Source organism: Cebus imitator, unplaced genomic scaffold, assembly GCF_001604975.1.
Source record: "Cebus imitator isolate Cc_AM_T3 unplaced genomic scaffold, Cebus_imitator-1.0 Scaffold914, whole genome shotgun sequence".
Classification (NCBI taxonomy): domain Eukaryota; kingdom Metazoa; phylum Chordata; class Mammalia; order Primates; family Cebidae; genus Cebus; species Cebus imitator.
In genome coordinates this window covers 61,218-83,643 of record NW_016108229.1, presented here as the reverse complement: position 1 = coordinate 83,643, position 22,426 = coordinate 61,218, and the positions used below count along the sequence as shown (strand labels likewise).

General features: G+C 37.9%; 1 protein-coding gene across 1 annotated transcript in view; it reads left to right on the top strand.

The window, feature by feature from the left end:
• Positions 1-255: 255 nt before the first annotated feature.
• The window catches only part of OVCH1 (ovochymase 1), a gene marked incomplete at its 3' end in the record, with an annotated part of 82,113 nt that continues 59,942 nt past the window's right edge, over positions 256-22,426 (top strand). Inside the window, exons 1-9 of the mRNA XM_037735691.1 lie at positions 256-319; positions 1,304-1,422; positions 1,680-1,777; positions 2,824-2,996; positions 7,327-7,422; positions 8,719-8,870; positions 10,380-10,569; positions 11,926-12,024; positions 13,082-13,169. Of these exons, the coding sequence (XP_037591619.1) occupies positions 256-319; positions 1,304-1,422; positions 1,680-1,777; positions 2,824-2,996; positions 7,327-7,422; positions 8,719-8,870; positions 10,380-10,569; positions 11,926-12,024; positions 13,082-13,169 (1,079 nt within the window). The remainder of the gene's footprint in view (positions 320-1,303; positions 1,423-1,679; positions 1,778-2,823; positions 2,997-7,326; positions 7,423-8,718; positions 8,871-10,379; positions 10,570-11,925; positions 12,025-13,081; positions 13,170-22,426) is intronic.

Here is a 22,426-nt window from a genome sequence, read left to right as displayed (position 1 = left end):
GAGCGCCTCTGCCGCCCCTGATGACACCTTGCGCCAGTCTCTAAGGCTGTGATACCGGGCGTGACCAGAGGGCGGCGGCAGCTCACAATGATGTGATCAATTGAACGTGAAGAGGGACACCTGCGAACCCAGGTGCCACGGCAGGTGCTGCCCATAGGCGGGTCAGGAGGGCATAAAGGACGCGGCCCCCGCTTTCCCCGCAGAGTTTTCGCAGCCTGCAGGAGGGAAGGACGTGCGAGGCGGATGCGTGAGGATATGGGGGTGCTGGCCAGTGCTGGTTTGTTGCTATTGCTAGTCATGGGCCTTCCCAGAAGCCTAGGTGAGCCCAGGCCCCTCGTTACCGGGACTGTGGAGGAGACTGAGCATTCTGGAGAGGGAAAACTTCATAACTCCTTGCCTCAGGAAGGCTGGGTGGTATAGGCACACCTGAGGCATTTGGGAAGAAAGCGTGAGGGGGTGGTGCACGCCCAGATGTCCCCAAAGGAAGGCCTCGGCCAGATTTCCTTTTTGAAATTTTAGATTCTAGAGTTCAAGTTTTTAGGCACACCTGCTAACTATGTGTGTGCTAAGGAGCCTGCTCCAAGGAAACCTAACCAAGTAGAAGTAACTTAAAGTCAAGTATCTCCCTTCCAGAGTAGTACATGTCATTTCCCAATATCTTTGTTTCATTTTGTTTTGTTTGTTTGAGACAGAGTCTCGGTCTGTCGCCCAGGCTGGAGTGCAGTGGAGCAGTCATGGCTCCCTAAACCTCCAGGGCTCATATGATCCTCCTGCCTCAGCCCCCCAGTATCTGGGACCACAGGCATGTGCTACCACATCTGGCTAATTTTTGCATATTTTTGTAGAAGTGAGGTCTTATCACGTTGCCCATGGTCCTAAACTCCTGCGTTCAAGCGATCAGCCCACCTGGGCCTCCCAAAGTGCTGAGATTACAGGCCTGAGCCACTGCACCTGGCCTCTGATATCTTTAACCCAACTTAAATGTGCATATTCCCAGAGTAAGCCCTAAGTCACCTACCAGAGGCAGTGCTGGCTCCTTCCTGTCCAGTGGTAGCACAGACTGAAAGGGTGTAGGCAGGAGGCAAATTCTGGTTAACCCGGGTGCCTTGGGATTTTCTGAAGAAAGTATTGAGAGAAGAATGTGATAGTCTGCAGCTAAGTGGTATCATAACGTCTGTGCCAGGCCAGGAAAATCCAAACAGGAAATCTTGGTAAAGTAAACTCTTAAATAAGATTCTGTGTGTGCACTCACACACTGTGCACGTGTGTGAGTGCACACATGCACGTGCTCTCTTCTACAAAGGACTGAAGTGTGGAATTCGCGTGGTCAACATGAAAAATAAGGAACCTGTTGTGGGATCTGGGTTCTTCTCTAGAATTAGTAGTTGGAGAAATTCAACAGTGGCTGGACATCCTTGGCAGGTCAGTACAACAATGGCATTGATTTCTTAATGCGAAAACGGTGAAATATTTCCTTTGTTTCAAAACCAAGAATCCAGGTTGATAAGCAGTTTTTCTCCTGACCTCCTCTAGCTCTCTACCAAAAAGTTTACTTCCAATTTATGTCAGTATTTGAAGAACATTATGTCTGATTAGAAGAATTGATATCCAGTGTTTCTGATGGAGATACATCTGTGGGGAGACATATTAGCTGCATTTGTAACTTTCTTCTTGGGTAGGTCTCCCTAAAATTAAATGAGCACCACTTCTGTGGAGGAAGCTTGATTCAAGAAGATCGAGTTGTTACAGCAGCACACTGCCTGGACAGCCTCAGTGAGTAAGTTGTGAACTTCCATTACTTGTCAGGCCCTGATTCCTGGCTATGGGACTGGGAGATTTGTTGCTCTAAATAGGTTCATTTTCAGTCCCTTTCTTTACTTTTCTTTTTGTTTTTTTGAGATGGAGTCTCACACTGTCACCCAGGCTGGAGTGCAATGGCATGATCTCTGCTCACTGCAACCTCCACCTCCTAGGTTCAAGTGATTTTCCTGCCTCAGCCTCCCAAGTAGCTGGGATTATAGGTGCCTGCCACCAAGCCCAGCTAATTTTTTGTATTTTTAGTAGAGATGGGGTTTCACTATATTGCCCAGGCTGGTCTCAATCTCCTGACCTCGTGATCCACCTGCCTCAGTCTCCTAAAGTGCTAGGATTATAGGCGTAAGCCACCACGCAAGGCCCCTCAATCCCCTTCTTAATTTTGCCTCCCAGTGTACCCACACACTGATCTTCCTGATTCCCGGAAAGGTGTATCTGTCCCAAGATTTCCAGTGCTTCCTGTTCTACTGAATAGAGACTCTAAACAATCCAGGACATCATCTATAATTTATGAATTTAGTGCTTGGATAAAGGCAGTGGTTACTTATTATAATAAAGCATGAACAAAAAATGTTAAATGGAGCCTCCAAAGTTTTGATCATCTGGGTTTAAATAATTAGGAGGGAAAAAACTGCAGAAATTACAAATACTTGACCAGATCAAAAGAGGGTATATATAAGAGAAAAGAAGGAACAGTTCTAGAAAGCAATTTTTATATCCTGTTACAAATGGCATAGCATGTGTGAACTATGGTTTGTATATGAAAGAAGAAAAGGAGGCAATATTTAAATACTTGACTCAGAAAAATGGAAACATGACTGAAAACCATGACTTTTTCTAGATTAAAAAAAAATTATGACCATTGGTAATGATAATAAGGAAAACCTTCTTCAAAGACTTGGGGATGCTTAAAGGTACATTAATCACTTTTTCTTTAATGACATCCCACCAAGAAATCTTGCCTAGGGGAAACAACTACTTATGAAAAATATTTTCCTTTGGTTTTAGGAAGCAACTGAAGAATATAACTGTGACATCTGGGGAGTACAGCCTCTTTCAGAAGGATAAGCAAGAACAGAATACTCCTGTCTCAAAAATTATTATCCATCCTGAATACAACAGCCATGAATATGTGAGTCCTGATATTGCACTGCTGTATCTAAAACACAAAGTCAAGTTTGGTGAGTATGGAGAGTTAGACTATTAAAAATCCAATGGGGAAAAACTGCTAATTATATACAAGTTAACTTTAATTTCTGTGTGGCTGTCTAGTAATAGAATAGCTAAGCTTTGTTTCTTTTTAAAATAATTTTGTTCAATCCATAACCTATTAAAAAATAAACTACTGTACAGGCTACATGTCCCAGCCACGAATTACTTATGCTTAACAATCAACTTTTTTCCCTTTTATTTATTTCTATTGATACACATTAGATGTACGTATTTTCAGGGTACATATGATAATTTGAAACATTTGTATAATCAAATCAGGGTATCTATCACCTTAAATATTTATAATTTTATATGTGATAGGAACACTTGAATTATTTCTCTTCTAGCTATTTTGAAATATACAATCAATGAATGCTAATTGTAGTCATCCTACTGATCTATCAAACATCAGGTCTTATCTCTTCTAAGTGTATATTTGTAACCATTATCAACCCCTCTTCATCCTCCTCTCTTCCCTACCCTTCCCTGCCTCTCATAAGCACAGGTTTAATCTCTATTTTCATGAAATGTAGTATTTTAGCTCCCACGTAAGTGAGAATATGTGGTACTTGTCTTTGGCTTATTTCACTTAACATCCATGTTCAGTTCCATCTGTGTTGTTGCAAATGACAAGATTTCATTCTTTTTATGGCTGAATAACATTCCATTGTGTATATATACTACATTTTCTTTATTCATTCATCCATTGATGAACAACTTAGGCTACGTCCATATGTTGGCCAATTGGTATTTTAAGGACTTCTGTGTCTTGGCTGGACTACATTCTACCTACCTGCCTGTATTCATCTCTAAACAAAAAGCTTTAAACATTTGAAAATGTTTTCAGAGACTTCTTTCTGTAATTACTGTGAACAAGATATAACACTCTCTCAGCACAGGTAACATAAACATTCTGGGTAAAACACTAAAAACCTTATTAAAAAAAAATGCCAAAAAAGCAAGTATGTTAAGTGGCCAAAACCAAAGCACAAATCCAGAGTAGTTAGCCAGGGCACTGCCCTTGAGGGATCAAACTGATCTTTAAGGTCCTAGAGGTTTACCTGGCCATCAGGGGAGCTGTAAAGACCCTGGAACTTTCTGAAAGGTGATGCTTTGAAAGGTAGGGAGAAGGAGTTAGGGGAGTTATGTTACAGAAAGTGAGGGAATAAGGACACTTACTTGTGTCAACCTTGGCTTTGGAGAGAGGGTTCTCAGAAGAATCTGTAATCATGAGCCAGGCTTCAGTCAGGTTTGATGCTGGAATTGACATCACCTGTGTGGCACAAAAACGCCAGGGCAAGATTTTAAAGAGGTTCCAGGTGAGGATTCAGACTCTGGCAGAAGCAAAAATAAATCCTCTCTGAGATAATGAAATTTAAATCCCAGCTTCAATATATTCCCATAAAGTTTTAATGAATTCAAGCACACAACCATGCAGAGAAATTTGCATTGAAGATAGAATCTGAAGCATTAACAATCAGGTTACAAATTTCATGATAGAGAATAGAAAATAAGTATAGTAAAGCTTAAAGAAGTAAAAGTGTATTGAAAATGACTGAACCATGCTAAACTATTAGATGGAAGGGAAATTTGAAAAGAAGCTAATAAAACATGAAAATATAAAAATGTAATTGGAATTAGAAACTCAACAGAATACTTATCTACCAGATTAGATTAGGTGTATGGAACTAGACAAACTGAAATAATTACCCAGAGGTGACAATGAGGGTAAGAGACAGAGAAGACGGTGTAGTAAACATCCATTTTTAAGTTTAGAAAGAATATGGACATTGGAGGAGAGAGACTGTAATTTAAGTTAAAGTGACTGAGAATTGACCATAATTGAGATCCAAATATTTAGATTTAAAAAGCCTAGTGACTCTATGATATAAAAACTAATTTTATATCTAGACATGTGTGTAAAATGTAGCACACTAAAAGTCCCAAAAGAATCTAGAAGGAAAAAGACATATTAACAAAAAGGAATGTCACTGACTTCTCAACAATAGTAAGTTAATGTCAGAAGATAGTGGAACAAGATTATCCAAATACTGAGAATATCTCAAACTGGAATTGTATATGAGAGGAAACTATTGCCCCATTTTTTCTTTCCTTTATAGCAAGTCAATGCTAGTTGTGTCAATTTCGTTTCCTCAATTCTCATAGTTGGATATATTAGGTTAAGATGTCTGTTCTACATTTAAAAAGATCAAACTTTCACTCCGCTGTTCCATAAATTTAGTCTTGTCACAGTCACTAATGACCTCTATATTGCTAAATTCAAAGTAACTTCTCAAATCCCATCTTTCTGGATAAGAGATTTTTAGCAGAATTGCTCATATGTTCTTGGAAATATTTTCTTCACTTGAATTCTGGGAATTCATTAGTTATTCTCCTACCCTATTGTACCCTTTCTTAGTCTTCTATGATGATTCCCCCTCTTCTCCTTGACTTCATATTGTTAGAGTACCCAGTCTCAGCCCTGGACATCTTATTCCCTAGTTGTACTCATTCTCTTAGTGATCTCATCCAGGATAAAGAATTTAAACACCATCTGCTACTTGAAGACTACTCTTAGCCTAGGTTTCTTTATATTGCATATGCTTCTGAAATTAGTGGAATTCTTGTAACCAATTGTCAACTGCTCATGCAACTGGATAGCTAATAAGCATCTCAAACTTAATATGTTTAACACAGAATCCTGACCACCTCCACATCTCATGGATGCCTACCTATAGCCTCCCTCATTTCAGTTAATGACAACTCCATCCTTCCAGTTGATTTGGCTAAAAAACTTTGGATTCGTTTTTTATTATTCTTTCTCTGATACTGTACATCCAATGAGTCATAAAATCCTGTTGCTTCTGCCTCACTCACTTCACGCTTTTGCTATCTTATTCCAGGCGATACTACCATCATGTCTTACCTGGATGAATTTTAGTGGTCTCTGAAATTGTCTCAAGCTGCTTCTGTCTTCCCAATATTTGTTATTAACCCAGTGACAAGAATAATGCTTTTTAAATTCATAAATCAGGTTATGTCACCCTATTCATACCACTTCAGTGGTTCTTTATTACATTTAGATGAAAATCAATGTCATTATTATCTGAACACCCTCTTTCCTAGTCCTACATCTAACCTCTGATTTGTTTATTTTTTACAAAACCTTTTACTTAATCTATTCCAGTCATCCTGGTCTCCCACTGTTCCCTAACCATATATGCATGACCCTGTAGCAAGGATTGTTACTCCATCAAATGCCTTCCACCCAGATAACTGCATGATTCCTTTCCTTAGCTTCAAGACTGCTCAGATGTCACCTGCTCAGTGAGACTTTTCATGATCATCATATTTAAAATGATTTTTCCCATGCCATTCTCCCTCATCTCCAGACTTATCTCCTTTATCCTAATTTTTTCCATAGCGTGTGTTTACCACTGAACAACTTATATTTGCTGTCTGTTTCATCACCCCTCTCCCAACACACAAACGCAAATACACACTCGTGTAGGCTCTCCCCAGAGATATTTTTCTTTCTATTCATTTTATTGAGACCTAAAAGAGTGATTAACACAGGATATTTTTATCAAGTTGTTCTACTGTCTTCTGACATTCACTTATTGCTGTTGAGAAATCAATAACATTCTTTTTTTGGGTAATATGATTTTTTCCTTCTAGATTTTTTTGAGATCCATTATTTGTTTTTTGTGTGCTACATTTTCAGCATGTGTCTAGATATAACGTTATTTTTTTGTATCATAGTTGGAGTTACTAGGCTTTTTAAATCTAAAGATTTGGCTATCAATGATGATCAATCCCTCAGCCACTTTCTCTTAAATTACAGTCTCTCCCCACCTTTATCTATATTTTTTCTAAACTTCCCAGGTTTTTTACAGTTCCTTTCATGGCCAGGTAAATTTCTAGGATCTTAAAGATCAATTTGATACCTCAAAGGTGGTGGCGTGGCTAATTCCTCTGGATTTGTGTTCAATAACTGTTGAATGAAAAACTATCCTTTCAAAACAAAAGCATAGTCTAAAATGTTGATAGGTTAAGGGGATCGTGGTGGTGTGCAGAACAATAGGTTATGTTTTTCCTTGTTTTACTTTTTCTGCATTTCTCTAAATTTCTGTAACTATGAAGCAGTTTTATATGGGGAGGGCAAAACTTAAAATATGTCATTATTACATTTAGGAAGAAAGTATAGAACCCATGAAATCAACAGATAGCACTTTTCCAAATATATTCAACATGACTTATTTATCCATGAACCTCACGCCTTTGGTGTTGTTTTCTCAGGAACTGCTGTTCAGCCAATCTGTCTTCCCCACAGTGATGATAAAGTTGAACCAGGGATTCTTTGCTTGACCAGTGGATGGAGCAAGATTTCCAAGAGTAAGAAACATTAAAATAACTCAATACTTCTTCCAGCTCTCTGAATGTTCAGGGGAAGCAGAAATAATTTTGTTGACCATGTATCAAAAGGCTTATACTTTTTTTTAAGACTATTCATATCACTCCTGCTGCTGCCAATTTGGTTAGGTATAGCAGATAAAGGAAGTTGGATAGAACTATGATGGATGAGGAGGAATACGGCAAAAGGATAATCAGGAAATAGTAACAATAGTTAAGCCTCTTTGTCTTTAATATTGTGACCTTTTTAAAAAGTCAGACTCATAGAAACAAAAAGCAGAAGGGTGATTACCAGGGATATGAGAGAGGGGAGGGGGGAAGATGTTGTTTAAAGGATGTATATGTGGAATTACATGACAAGTAAGTTCTGGGAACTCAGTATACTGCATGGGAACTATAGTTAATATATTGAATGCTTGAAATTTGCTAAGAGAGTAAATGTTAAGTATTCTCACTACAAAAAAAGTTAACTCTGTGAGGTGATGTAACATTAATTAGCTTGATTGTGGTAATCACTTTACAATGTATACGTATATCAAAACATCACTTTTGTACTCCTTGAATAAATAGTTTTTGTCAGTGATACCTCAAAGCTTGACAAAAATACATTGTGATTTTTTATTTTATAAAGAATTTTTGGCAGGGCCCAGTGGCTCACACTTGTTATCCTAGCACTCTGAGAAGCCACGGCAGGAGGGTGGGAGCCAAGCTATTCAAGACCAACCTGGATAACATAGGAAGACCTTGTCTCCACACACACACACACACAAAAATTTAAATTAGCCAATTGTGGTAGCATGCCTGTAGTTCCAGCTACTTGGGAGACTGAGGTGGGAGAATCACTTTCTCTCAGGAGGTTGAGGCTACAGTGAGCCATGATTGCACCACTGCACTCCAGACTGAGTGACAGAGGGACACTGTCTCAAAAAAATAAAAAGATTTCTATAAAACATTGCTTTATTGACCAAAGTTTTCCTCTTGGGGAAGCATTTGTTTAAAGAATCCACAATTAAACAATTGCCTATTTTACCTTAAAAATCTGCTAAAGTTTTTAAAAATGTCCTCTATCACTTATCTGATTTTTAGAAGTGAATATGATTCATACAGAAAAACAATGACTTCCACCTGTGGTTAAAAATCTGTTTGAAATAGTTTTAAGAGTTTAAACTATTTTAATAGTTTTAAAATACTTCCACCACAGGTGGAAGTCATTGTTTTTCTCATTAATTTGTTTCCATGAGGATATTGTGTACTAACATATCTGCCCTCTCTCTACAGCATCAGAATATTCAAATGTCCTACAAGAAATGGAACTTCCCATCATGGATGACAAAATGTGTAATACTGTGCTCAAGAGCATGAATCTCCCTCCCCTGGGAAGGACGATGCTGTGTGCCAGGTTCCCTGGTGGGGGAGTGGATGCCTGCCAGGTACAAAAGTATAAACCAGCCTAGTTGTTCAGTAACATGTGAGTGAAAGTAGACTCTGCCTTTCCTCAAAAGAAGCTTATGCTTCTTCTGTTACTGGGTCAAAATTCCTTTTCCCTTCATCTTTCCATCTTATTTCTACTGAAAAAGTATAATTGACCTGAGCAGAAAGAATTATTTCCTATATTCTTGTTTCTCTTCAGATCATATAAATCTTTCACCTTTTACTAAAGAATTATTTCCTGTCTCCATGACCATTCCTACCCCTACGCTTCTTTTATTTTGGTGGGTTGGGGAAAGGAGTTAGTTTCAATGTGTTCAACCCAATGGAATCAAGCAATATCACCACTTTCACAATCTTACTAGGTCCAGCTCTGAATTCTTCATTTCACATGTTGTTAAGCATTGTGGATTCTTTTCTTTCATGCAGAATATATTTGTACAAAGTTTGACCAAAGATGCATAGCTTTAGTGACTGTTGTATAAGGGATATTGTGAATGACCACGCTCTCCCAAGGCTGACACAACTTCACAAAGAACAGCAATCTTCACAACATATTTAGAGGGACAAGGAGGTCAATTCGTGAAACACATTAGTTTTAAGTTTTAGACAGGTCTTCCAAGTAAATTATCTTCTCTTTTAAGGTGGAGCAGTAAGGAGTCATTATTCTTTGCCAGAAAGCATCTTGAAAATATTGTGGGAAGCTCTCTGAAATTATCTGTTGGACGGATTTTTGAGTTTTTCTTCAAGCGGGTAACAGGAGTTTGGGAGGGAGGAAATTGAAACTTACACTTATGCCACTTTCTAAATTGGATAGGCTAAAGGTGCTTTTTGCTATCTGTATTCATTATAGATAATCCTTTCATGGATGAAGCCCTCCTCCACACCTTTTGAGGAGTTTAATCTGACACAAGGTTGCCTGAAACATACTCTTAAAGCATGGATTCTGGAACCTTATTGAAGATGTAATCCTAAAATCTTGGGCTCTTTATTCTGTGGCATGAGAGTCAATGTGGTCCTTTACATACATCCCCAGGGACAAAATTAGGTTTCCCAGGCTTTCCGTTTTTAAAGCCTTGAGGCCTTGAGCTATCTTGGGGGATCCATTCACTGTTGCTCTATAGTACTGGAAGATACCTAGTCTTTACTAGCAATTCCAGGTGACAAACTATAGTAGGAGCATCTATGTGAACTACCTCCCTTCTAACGATTTTTAGAATGTACACAGTAGTGAAAAAAAAAAAAAAAAACTGGAAGAGAAATTGTCAACCTAACAAGATTGCTGACAGTAAGTATAAAGAGATTTTATCTGGATGAAAAGATTGTGCTTGAAACTAATGATAAGGACCCAAGAAAATAGATAAACAAAAGGTTGATGGATACTGACTAGTGGACTTCTTTGCCTCTACCTCTGTCCACTTTGTGATGACTGCTGATGTTTGTGGAACTGATGAAATGTTTTACAGGCTATTTTTAAATTTTCTCTTTTTTTTTTTTTTTTACCATGAAAGGGGGACTCTGGAGGACCACTGGTTTGTAGAAGACGTGGTGGAATCTGGATTCTTGCTGGGATAACTTCCTGGATAGCTGGTTCTGCGGGAGGTTCAGCTCCTCTAAGAAACAGCTATATGAAGGCATCACTTGGCATTTTCTCCAAAGTGTCTGAATTGATGGATTTTATCACTCAGGACCTGCTCACAAGTAGGTGAATTCTTTCTTCCTCATCTCATTCTAACTCAAGGGTAGTTACTCTGCTATGTTGCAATATTATCAGATCTAAGCTTTAGAACAAAGCAAGAATATGGCTGGTTTTAAATTCTTAATCCAATGTAGATACTTGTATCTCTGAAACCCTGAGTAAAGAATTCTGTTTATGTAACTTGAACAAACCAAATCCCTGTATAAAATTTTCACGAGATGGCTTTTTACATTTATGAGATTTTATTAACAGACCTTGAAAATAGGCTCATCAGGGGATTCTGTCTTCATTTTTTTCAGTTGGCATATTTTTTCTCTGTACTATTTAAAAATACTAAAAATAAATCACTCATCTTCCACTTTGCCCACTCAACTTTGTTAATTTTACTTGGCAACGATGAAAATGTGAGGCCTTGGAGAGTTAATTTGGTTCTGTGACAATAAAATCTAGATTAGGAAAATGTGGACCTTGGAGATACCAAACCTGCCCTCTGCAGAATGAAAGAGGCCTGAGAGAACACAGCTTTCAGGAACAAACAGTTGAATATAGAAACCTAATATTCTTTTAAATGGCAAGACCCAGAGCCCAAGAACATAGCCTTCTCGCCATCCTTCATCTGTTTCTCATGGCAGTCCAAGGTCAGCCACCTGACTGAGGCTTTTAGAAGTGGCACTGTGGATCCCACCGCAGACCAGCACTTCCTCAGACTGCTACAGACTCTCGTTTTGTCTTAGATGTAAAAGTCCTCTTCACTGCTCCACTGCAGGGGAACAGTTCTCTTCTAGTAGCAATTGTGTTCCATTTGATCACCTGGAAGGGAAGGTTGACAAAGTTTAAAAGCCCTGAACAAAGGTTAATGGTAACAATAAGATTTTACAAGAGCAATGAAATCCGACATTAGTGGTTAATTCCAGTCAAATGAACATCAGAATATGATAAGTGATTTATTTAAATAATGCTTCCTTAGGATAATCTTCTAAGCTTCTCATCCTCTATTTGCTGATTTTTTTTCTAGTTCATTTTCTCCTATCTCTTTCCAGAAATGGCTATGCTCTGGAAATAGGGTTAAATTTAGTTTTCTTAACCCTTAAAAATGAGAGAATTGAATCTTTCACATCTTATTTTTAAAGCCACACTAGCCATCAAATCAAATAAATTGCTTTCTGCTTCCACATAGTCCTTTAGCCTTTTTAAAACACACAGTGAGTTGCTGACTCTGAGAAAAGATTCCCTCTGCACTGATTTTAGTAGTAGCAGAAATTATAATTCTTAATATTCTTTTAACGTTGCATTGTTAAAAATTTTTCATTTAAATGATTATTATTGGGAAAGGCATTGACTCTTTATACCTTCTACAGGTTTGAATCGGGGCCAACCCCACTCAAAAGTGAGCCTAAGATACATAACAAAGGCCCTGAGTTCTGTTCAAGAAGTGAACAGAAGCCGGAGAGGAGAGGGTATGTGAAGTTCTAATTAGAGAAAGAAGTTGACTTGAAAAAATGTCATCAGAGGAGCACAAACGGAAGGACTGTGCCATATTTATTATCTGAGTTTTGTTTAAATTCATGAATGTAAACTTTAAATGTCCTGCTCATATTCCTACATAGGTTTCAGCATTTAAAACCCAACCCTGGCATCTAAAACTTTTGAGTGAATGAGGGATATTTGCCATGCCATTGCTAAAAGTTTTAAATCATATTTACTTTATTTTATTTTGAAATGGAGTCTTACTCTGTCATCCAGGCTGGAGTACAGTGGCAAGCAATCTCAGCTCACTGCAACCTTTGCCTCCTGGGTTCAAGTGATACTCCTGCCTCAGTCTCTGAAGTAGCTAGAATTACAGGTGCCCCCCACCATGCCCAGCTAATTTTTATATTTTTAGTAGAGACAGGGATTCACCATGTTGGCCAGGCGTAAGCCACTGCATCCAGCTTATTAAGCGTCTTTTTTTTTGGCGGGGGGGGACTGAGTCTCGTTCTGCCACCCAGGCTGGAGTACAGTGGCATGATTTTGGCTTACTGCATCCCAGGTCCAAGCAATTCTCCTGACTCAGTCTTCTGAGTAGCTGAGACTACAGGCATAGACCACCACATCTGGCTTGCTTGCTTGCTTATTTATTTATTTAAGTAGAGATAGTATTTCATCAGGCTTGATCTTGATCTCCTGACATCAAGTGATGCACCCACCTTGGCCTCCCAAAATGTTCTTTAGCATCTTTATACAAAGGTATTTAACCTTACCAGAGACAGCCTAGAAAGAGATGGGAAAGATGGATAAATGCTGCATATGAAGAGCTGTTTTAAAAGATGTTGATTTTGATTCAAATTATGAATTCAGAAATGTTTTTAAAGTCTGTTTGCTAATCCAATGTCTAAATCATAGCCTTTAAAAATATTTGCACTCCCATAAATATAAATAATATAAATTGTACAGCTTCAGGCTGGCCTCTGTATCATTTTGAAATGTTGTCTATAGGTGGGGCAAATGATCGACTTCTTTCCCATGTTTTTGAAGATTGTAAACCTCAAGGGACAGTGTTATTTGGAGAAAGTAGGAAGATTCGTTACCCCCATTCCAAAGGAGACAACTATTCTCATAATTGGTATGTATCCCACATAGGAATGATTCCTGGGGCTTTTCTTCCCACAAAATGGGGCAGTTTAAAAGACACTACTGTAGCATTTTTTTTTTTTTTTGAGACAGGTTCTCCCTATGTTGCCCAGGCTGGGCTTGAACTCCTGGGCTCAAGGTATCTTCCCACCCCAGCCTAAAGTAGTAGGGATTACAGGGGCATCCCACTACACCTGGCTTATTTTGGAAATTTTATCTAGTATCTCCAGTTCTAATATAAAAGTATATGTTTCATCTGATATTTCTTGGTTGGTGAATATTTACTCATCAATATAAATCATCAACCTGAATAGTTACTAAAGTTTACTTGAATTGATGTATTCAAATAATGTAACACAGCATATGGTAATGAGATTGCTGTGGGATTTAGTGATTAGTTCTGTCACACTTATTTCTATAAACAAGCAAAATATATAAATATTTTCCTTAGCATCACCTAGAAGATGGAAAATATTTCATGTCCTATAAGCTTGAGTATCTTTTTATAACTACATACCCTGTCCTCTAAAATATATCTAAATATAGCTAAAACTCTTTAAGCTTTAGAAAATCATTCTGCAAGTATCTCATTTTCTTAAGTAATCTAAATTCATTTTTAAAATTATACTGAGAATCGAATAGCATACAACAAAGATAACAGTTCTACAAGTTTATAATCTGGTAGAAAGAGACAAAAATAACTATACTACAAAAGAAGAGGAAATAAGCTTTATAATCCACATCATCCAAGAACGTGCACACTATAACAAAATAGAAGCTAATTATCTTTGGTGTGGTTTTTAAGGTGTGTGTGTGTAGAGTGGTTAGAAGTGTGGGGAGAGATAGAGATGTTTTAGTGAGAAAGATGGCACTGAAATGAGGTGTTGAAGGGTAGTTACGATTTTATAGCTCATGAGGTCTCTGGTAGCCCTAATATTGAAGATTTCAACAGATGGAGATGAGGCAAGAGGTCATTCTAGTCCAAGGGAATTAGGTATAAGCAATGTCAAGGAGGTGGGAAGATTGGAGTTGTTGGGGTTCTGAGTATCCCAGTGTGGCTGGACAGCAATGTGAATGGGAGCTGGGGTGGCAGTGGATGATGGGGGTAAAAGGGATGGTTGAGACTTAATTGCAGAGGACCTTGAGTTCCACGCAGAGAGATCAGACCTTATGCTATAATCAATGGGTATGCTAAAACTAAAATGATGGAAAGATGATAACTTTCAAAACTAATGTAAAATGAATACAAATATTTCAAGTACAGATAGAAAAGATGTGGTTTAATTTCAGCTCATAATTTAAAAGGCTTAATGGTCTAAACTGACTTTATCTCAGGTAAACTTGTGATGATAGAGAATGCCAGTAAAACTTTTGTCACCTTTGCTTAAGCTACTAAAATAATATTTAGAACAAGAACTTAGGAAAATATTTTATTAGAGTCTCAGGGAGGGGGCCTCTGGAGTATAATCTCTAGACAGGGAGATTGATAAGCTAGAAATTATCTGAAGGACAATGACCAAGATGGGAAAAATTCAGAACAATGTTTTGAGAGTTATGGTTGTAGGAACCATAATACTTTTTGATCCAAAGAAGACTGAAGAGGAGGAAAGAAATGTCTCAATGTATCTTAGAGGCTACTAGAGAAGCAGAATTAGACTTGTTCTGAGTAATTGCAGAGCTGAGAACTAAGATCCCTGGGTAGAAGTTAGAAGGCAGAGTTCAATCCAATATTAAGTCATTTCTTGTATGAGTGATTTCTGAAATGAACTAGCCTGCTTCAGGAAGTAATCAAGTAAGAGACATGCAGATGGCAACCTACTTATCCCCAAACACAGTGGCCAAACTTTGACAATGAAACATTTCAGAGATCTCTGCAAGAAAAAGTTTCAAGAGAAGGAGGGATATTGTAGAAATAAAAATCAGATAAAATGCTATAGCATACGGAAACTCAAACTTCATGAATTGAGCAGAACTGTAGGATCAGAAGCCATATTCATAATGGTTTAAGTGATTATTGAAAATTTGGTATCCAAATAATCAACAAATTTTTATTGAACCCTTAGAATGTGTCAGACACTGTCTTAGGTGCTAAAGATACAACAGTGAATGAAGCACACAAAAATGCTTGCCTTGGTGGGGCAAGTTAGAAGGTAGAAATGGAATAATTTTTAAGTGTTGCATACAATAATAGAAGATAGTAAATGCTACACACACACACACACACACACACACACACACACACAAGGCAAAAAATGGGAGGTGGAGAATGAGAGTATACAATATCAGTTTAGATAGGGAAGACTACGTCATAAAGATGATACTTGGAAAAAAAGACTTGGATAAAGCAAGGGAGGGAATTATATGGTCGTTTTGGAAAGGAACACTCCAGCCAGAAGGAATGGTAGGTGTGAGACAAGAATGCATTGGTATTTAGGGAATAGCAAAGAGACCAGAGAGCCAGAGTTGAGTGAGTGGAGAGGGGCAGTGTGGTCAAATTCGTTAGGACTTACAGGCATGAAAATGAACTTTGGATTTTACTGCAAGAGAGCTAGAGAGCCATTGGAGGATTTTGAAGAGAGGAAGATCATGATCTGACACCTTTTTAAAAGATCCCTTTTGTTACTGTGTTGCAAACATACTGTAGGCAGGCAACACTACAAGTTGGGAGACCAGCTATTGGAATAGTCCAGGTAAAAGATGATGTAATCGTCCAGGTAAAAAAAACTACATTTGTAGAGGTGGAGAAGAGTGGCAGGGCCATAGGATTTGTTGATGAGTTGACAATTTGGGTTTTGAGAGAGAATGAGATCCTGATATGGGTAAACTAAGAGTTTTTGGTTTTTTGTCTATATATATATATGTGTGTGTGTGTGTGTGTGTGTGTGTGTGTGTGTGTGTATAATTGCATTTTAGGTTTTGGGGTACATGTGAAGAACGCGCAAAATTGTTGCTTAGGTACATGCATGGTAATGTGGTTTGCTGCCTTCCTCTCCATCACCTATATCTGGTATTTCTCCCCATGTTATCCCTCCCCAACTCCCCACCCCCACTGTCCCTCCCCTAGTTCCCCCCCACAGACCCCAGTGTGTGATGCTCCCCTCCTTGTGTCCATGTGTTCTCATTGTTCAACATCCGCCTATGAGTGAGAACATGCAGTGTTTGATTTTCTGTTCTTGTGTCAGTTTGCTGAGAATGGTGGTTTCCAGGCTCATCCATGTCCCTACAAAGGGCATGAACTCATTGTTTTTATGGCTGCATAGTATTCCCTGGTGTATATGGGCCTCATTTTCCTTGTCCAGTCTATCATCAATGGGCATTTGGGTTGGTTCCAATTCTTTGCTATTGTAAACAATGCTTTAATGAACATTCGTGTGCATGTGTCCTTATAATAGAACGATTTATACTCCTTTGGATATATACCCTGAGCTGTTGGAAGAATAGAACCGTTGTCTGCAATGAGAAAGTTGGGGCAGTGGCTTTTAGACAATAAGGTCAAGAGATGCATTTTGTTTATTTTGATAGAGTAGACTCAACTGTTCTTATAGACAGAGTAAGAATCAAGAGCCATAGGAAACACATAGAAATGTGAAGTAAGCTTTCTGAGAACACAACAAATAAAAAGGGTTTGGCATTGAAAAAAGGGAAGAATAATTCCTTTTCTGGAAAAGCAACAAAGAAGGTAATCTATAGAAAAGTTGAGGGAATTTACAATGAATGTCTTAGTTATTACATGAAACTTTAATTGCTTCAAGTTTAGAAGATGAAGTAGAGTTAAAGTAGTTAAGATGTTAGTTTATAGGGACTAAAGTAAGGAGTCAACCAGAGATTAATAAGACTTTCAGTAGCAATACAACCCAATTAGTATTAGCATCTATTTGTACTATATTTCAATAAATCAGAACAAAAAATTCATTGTAAAATACAACTTCAATAGGAGAAAACAAAATTCCCAAGATACGTTCATTTAAGGCTGAGTCACCAAAGACTATCTTCATTGTAAGGCTAAACAAGGCATAAACCCACCCACACAAAAAGTTACATGCCATAAGTTTAGTACTAGATGTAGGGAAAGGTAAAATATTCTTCAGGAATTTGAACCACAAGTTAATGCTCATGCAGATCTACCATCTAAATTCATACCTCAAGTGTAGTCCAAAATATGTCAAGTAGAAAAATTCGGTACTGTGAAGTTGATAGTGCACAATGTGACTGATGGAAGCGTATACAGATTCTGCCCAGAAGAACTCTTTCAATTCAGGTCTACAGAAATCATAAGACTCCTTTGTAAGATGAATTCTAATTTTAGAATGTTAACATATGAAAAAAAAATGTGTTTTAGAAATAAGGTATAGGGCCAATTTGCACAGTTAGTGACTTCCTCCGCATGCTAAGTAGCCTTAGATAGTGAAAGGGTTTTGTAAATTCCAACTGGAGCTAACTAGGAAATCACAAGGGAGACAGATAATACAAAGAAGGAGGAGAGTCTCACCCAGGTTGCCCTGCTTCTTTTCATACCGATGGGAGACATTGCATTTCTCAGCGCCTAGATCAGTGCCTGGCACATAATAAATGCTCCATAGATTATTTGGATTAGTAAATCAATGATTAGTTTGGAGATCCCTCTCTCACTTAGCTTGACCAGACCTCAAAATCCTTTTAAAACAAATTACTAATAATCAAAGTTGGCATAGATTTGAAACCTATTTTTTGTCTTTGTGCTAGAGATTTTGAGGCCAAAGATAATTTGATGAAACAATTTGAGAAAGCACTGGCCTTTGAAGTCATAAAGCCTAAATTACAGTTCCACTTACATAAGAGATGTGATGAATCTTTTATTATTAATGCCAGTTTTCCCACTTGGAAACAGAGGAATCATTTCTCTCCTGCCTACCTCAGAGAGATGTAAGGAATCTCAAAAATGATGATGGATGTGGAATGCTTTTTTCCATTGAAGTCCTTAGCAAGTGAGCTTTATAATATTTTAGACAGCTTATTTTTACAACTATATTCAGGATGATGGACTTGAATAGAAAAACACTAAAGATTTTCCCATTAAGGAGATGTCTGGTAAAAACAAATTATTAGTGTTTGCTTTTTGGAAACTGAGCATAAAAGACTTGTCTAACTCCTAAAGTCACTAATATTAGCAAAGGGTGGTGGGGCTGTTAACAGGTCTAAGGTAAAGACTGCTGAATTTTGGAAAGACAATGAATTCTGATATGTTAGGTTTTAGGTAAGATTGCTTTGCATTCACATGAAGGTGAGACGGAAGAAGCTAGGATTCATGGCCCACTAGGATTTATTATTTTACATAATAAATTTATGTATGAAAATAAAGGTAAGGGATTATGTGTCAAATTACATAAGACTACTATCACAATGTTTCAATATGCTTTTTAAAAATACATATATAATTACATTTCAGGTTTTGGGGTACATGTAAAGAACATGCAGGATTGTTGCATAGGTACATACACAGCAATGTGGCTTGCTGCCTCCATCTCCATCACCTATATCTGGCATTTCTCCCAAAGTTATTCCTCCCCAACTCCCTACCCCCCACTGTCCCTCCCCTAGTTCCCCCTGACAGACCCCAGTGTGTGATGCTCCCCTCCCTGTATCCATGTGTTCTCATTGTTCAACACCTGCCTATGAGTGAGAACACATGGTGTTTTCTGTTCCTGTGTCAGTTTGCTGAGAATGATGGTTTCCAGGTTCATCCATGTCCCTACAAAGGACATGAACTCATCATTTTTTATGGCTGCATAATATTCCTTGATGTGTATGTGCCACATTTTCCCTATCCAGTCTATCATCAATGGGCATTTGGGTAGGATCTAAGTCTTTGCTATTGTAAACAGTGCTGCAATGAACATTTGTGTGCATGTGTCCTTATAACAGAAAAATTTATAATCCTTTGGGTACATACCCAGTAATGGAATTGCTGGGTCAAATGGAATTTCTATTTCTAGGTCCTTGAGGAATCGCCACACTGTCTTCCACAATGGTTGAACTAATTTACACTTCCACCAACAGTGTAAAAGTGTTCCTATTTTTCCACATCTTCTGCAGCATCTGTTGTCTCCAGATTTTTTAATGACTGCCATTCTAAATGGCTTGAGATGGTATCTCCATGTAGTTTTGATTTGCATTTCTCTAATGACCAGTGATGATTAACATTTTTTCATATGTTTGTTGGCCTCATATATGTCTTCTTTTGAAAAGTGTCTGTTCATATCCTTTGCCCACTTTTGAATGTGTTTGTTTGTTTTTTTCTTCTAAATCTGTTTTAGTTCTTTGTAGATTTGGGATGTAAGTCCTTTGTCAGATGGGTAGATTGCAAAAATTTTTTCCCATTCTGTTGGTTACCAGTTCACTCTAATGATTGTTTCCTTTGCTGTACAGAAGCTCTGGAGTTTAATTAAATCCCATTTGTCTATTTTGGCTTTTGTTGTCAATGCTTTTGGTGTTTTAGTCATGAAGTCCTTGCGTATGCCTATGTTCTGAATGGTTTTGCCTAGGTTTTCTTCAAAGGTTTTTATGCTGTTAGGTGTTATGTTTAAGTCTTTAATCCATCTGGCGTTAATTTTAGTATAAGGTGTCAGGAAGGGGTCCAGTTTCTGTTTTCTGCACATGGCTAGCCAGTTTTCCCAACACCATTTATTAAACAGGGAATCCTTTCCCCATTGCTTGTTTTTGTCAGGTTTGTCAAAGACCAGATGGTTGTAGATGTGTGATGTTGCCTCTGAGACCTCTGTTCTGTTCCATTGGTCTATATCTCTGTTTTGGTATCAGTACTATGCTGTTTTGATTACTGGAGCCTTGTAGTATCGTTTGAATTCAGGTAGTGTGATACCTCCAGCTTTGTTCTTTTTGCTTAGGATTGACTTGGCTATGTGGGCTCTCTTTTGGTTCCATATGAAGTTTAAGGTGGCTTTTTCCAGTTCTGTGAAGAAGATCATCGGTAGCTTGATGGGGATATTGTTGAATCTATAAATTACTTTGGGCAGTATGGCCATTTTCACGATATTGATTCTTCCTAACCATGAACATAGAATGTTTCTCCATCTGTTTGTGTCCTCTCATTTCCTTGAGCAGTGGTATGTAGTTCTCCTTGAAGAGGTCCTTTACATCCTTTGTTAGTTGTATTCCTAGGTATTTTATTCTCTTTGTAGCAACTGTGAATGGCAGTTCCTTCTTGATTTGGCTCTCCTTAAGTCTGTTATTGGTGTATAGGAATGCTTGTGATTTTTGCACATTGATTTTGTATCCTGAGACTTTGCTGAAGTTGCTTATCAGTTTCAATAGATTTGGGGCTGAGAAAATAGAGTCTTCTAAATATACAACCATATCATCTGCAAATAGAGACAATTTGACTCCCTCCTTTACTAATTGAATGCCCTTTATTTCTTTTTCTTGCCTGATGGCTCTGGCTAGAACTTCCAATACTATATTGAATAGGAGTGATAAGAGACGGCATCCTAGTGCCAGATTTCAAAGGGAATGTTTCCAGTTTTTGCTCATTCATTTTGATATTGGCTGTGGGGTTGTTGTAAATAGCTTTTATTATTTTGAGATACGTTCCATAGATACATAGTTTATTGAGAGTTTTTAGCATAAAGGGCTGTTGAATTTTGTCGAAGGCCTTCTCTGCATCTATTGAGATAATCATGTGGTTTTTGTCTTTGGTTCTGTTTGTGTGGTGAATTACGTTTATAGACTTGCGCATGTTGAACTAGCCTTGCATCCCCAAGATGAAGCCTACTTGATCGTGACGGATAAGCTTTTTGACGTGCTGTTACAATAGGTTTGCCAGTATTTTATTGAAGATTTTTGCATCTATGTTCATCATGGATATTGGCCTGAAGTTTTTTTCTTGAGTCTCTGCCGGGTTTTGGTATCAGAATGTTGGTCTCATAAAATGATTTGGGGAGGATTCCTTGTTTTTGGATTGTTTGGAATAATTTCAGAAGGAGTGGTCCCAACTCCTGTTTGCATGTCTGGTAGAATTTGGCTGTGAACCCATCTGACCTGGGCTTTTTTTGGTTGGTAAGCTATTAATTGCTGCCTCAACTTCAGCCCTTGTAATTGGTCTATTCAGAGTTTCGAATTCTTCCTGGTTTAGGCTTTGGAGGGTGTAAGTGTCCAGGAATTTATCAATTTCTTCAAGGTTTACTGGTTTATGTGCATAGAGTTGTTTGTAGTAATCTCTGATGGTGGTTTGTATTTCTGTGGAATCGGTGGTGATATCCCCTTTATTGTTTTTTATTGCATCTATATGATTAATCTCTCTTTTCTTTTTTATTAATCTGACTAGTGGTCTATTTTGTTGATCTTTTCAAAAAACCAGCTCCTGAATTTACTGATTTTTTGATGGGTTTTTTGTGTCTCTATCTCCTTCAGTTCTGCTCTGATCTTAGCTATTTCTTGTCTTCTGCTAGCTTTTGAATTTGTTTGATCTTGCTCCTCTAGCTCTTTCAATTTTGATGGTAGGGTGTGAGTTTTAGATCTTTCCTTGCTTCTCATGTGGGCATTTATTGCTATAAATTTTCCTCTAGACACTGCTTTAAATGTGTCCCAGGGATTCTGGTATGTTGTGTCTTCATTTTCATTGGTTTTGAGAACATCTTTATTTCTGCTTTCATTTCATTGTTTATCCACTCAACATTCAAGAGCCAGTTGTTCAGTTTCCATGAAGTTGTGCAGTTTTTGAGTTAGTTTCTGAATCCTGAGTTCTAATTTGATTGCTCAGTGGTCTGAGAGACTGTTTGTTATGATTTCCATTCTTTTGCATTTGCTGAGGAGTGATTTACTTCCAATTATGTGGTCAATTTTAAAGTAAGTGTGATGTGGTGCTGAGAAGAATGTTTATTCTGTTGATTTGGGGTGGAGAGTTCTGTAAATGTCTATTAGGTTTTCTTGCTCCAAGTCTGAGTTCTAGTCCTGCATATCCTTGTTAATTTTCTGACTTGTTGATCTGTCTAATATTGATTGACAGTGGAGTGTTAAAGTCTCCCATTATTATTGTGTGGGAGTCTAATTCTCTTTATAGGTCATTGAGAACTTGCTTTATGTATCTGGGTGTGCCTGCATTGGGCATGTACACATTTAGGATTGTTAGCTCTTCTTGCTGCATTGATCCTTTTACCATTATGTAATGTCCTTCTTTGTCTCTTTTGATCTTTGTTGGTTTAAAGTCTATTTTATCAGAGATTAGGATTGCAACTTCTGCTTTTTTTTTTTTTTTGC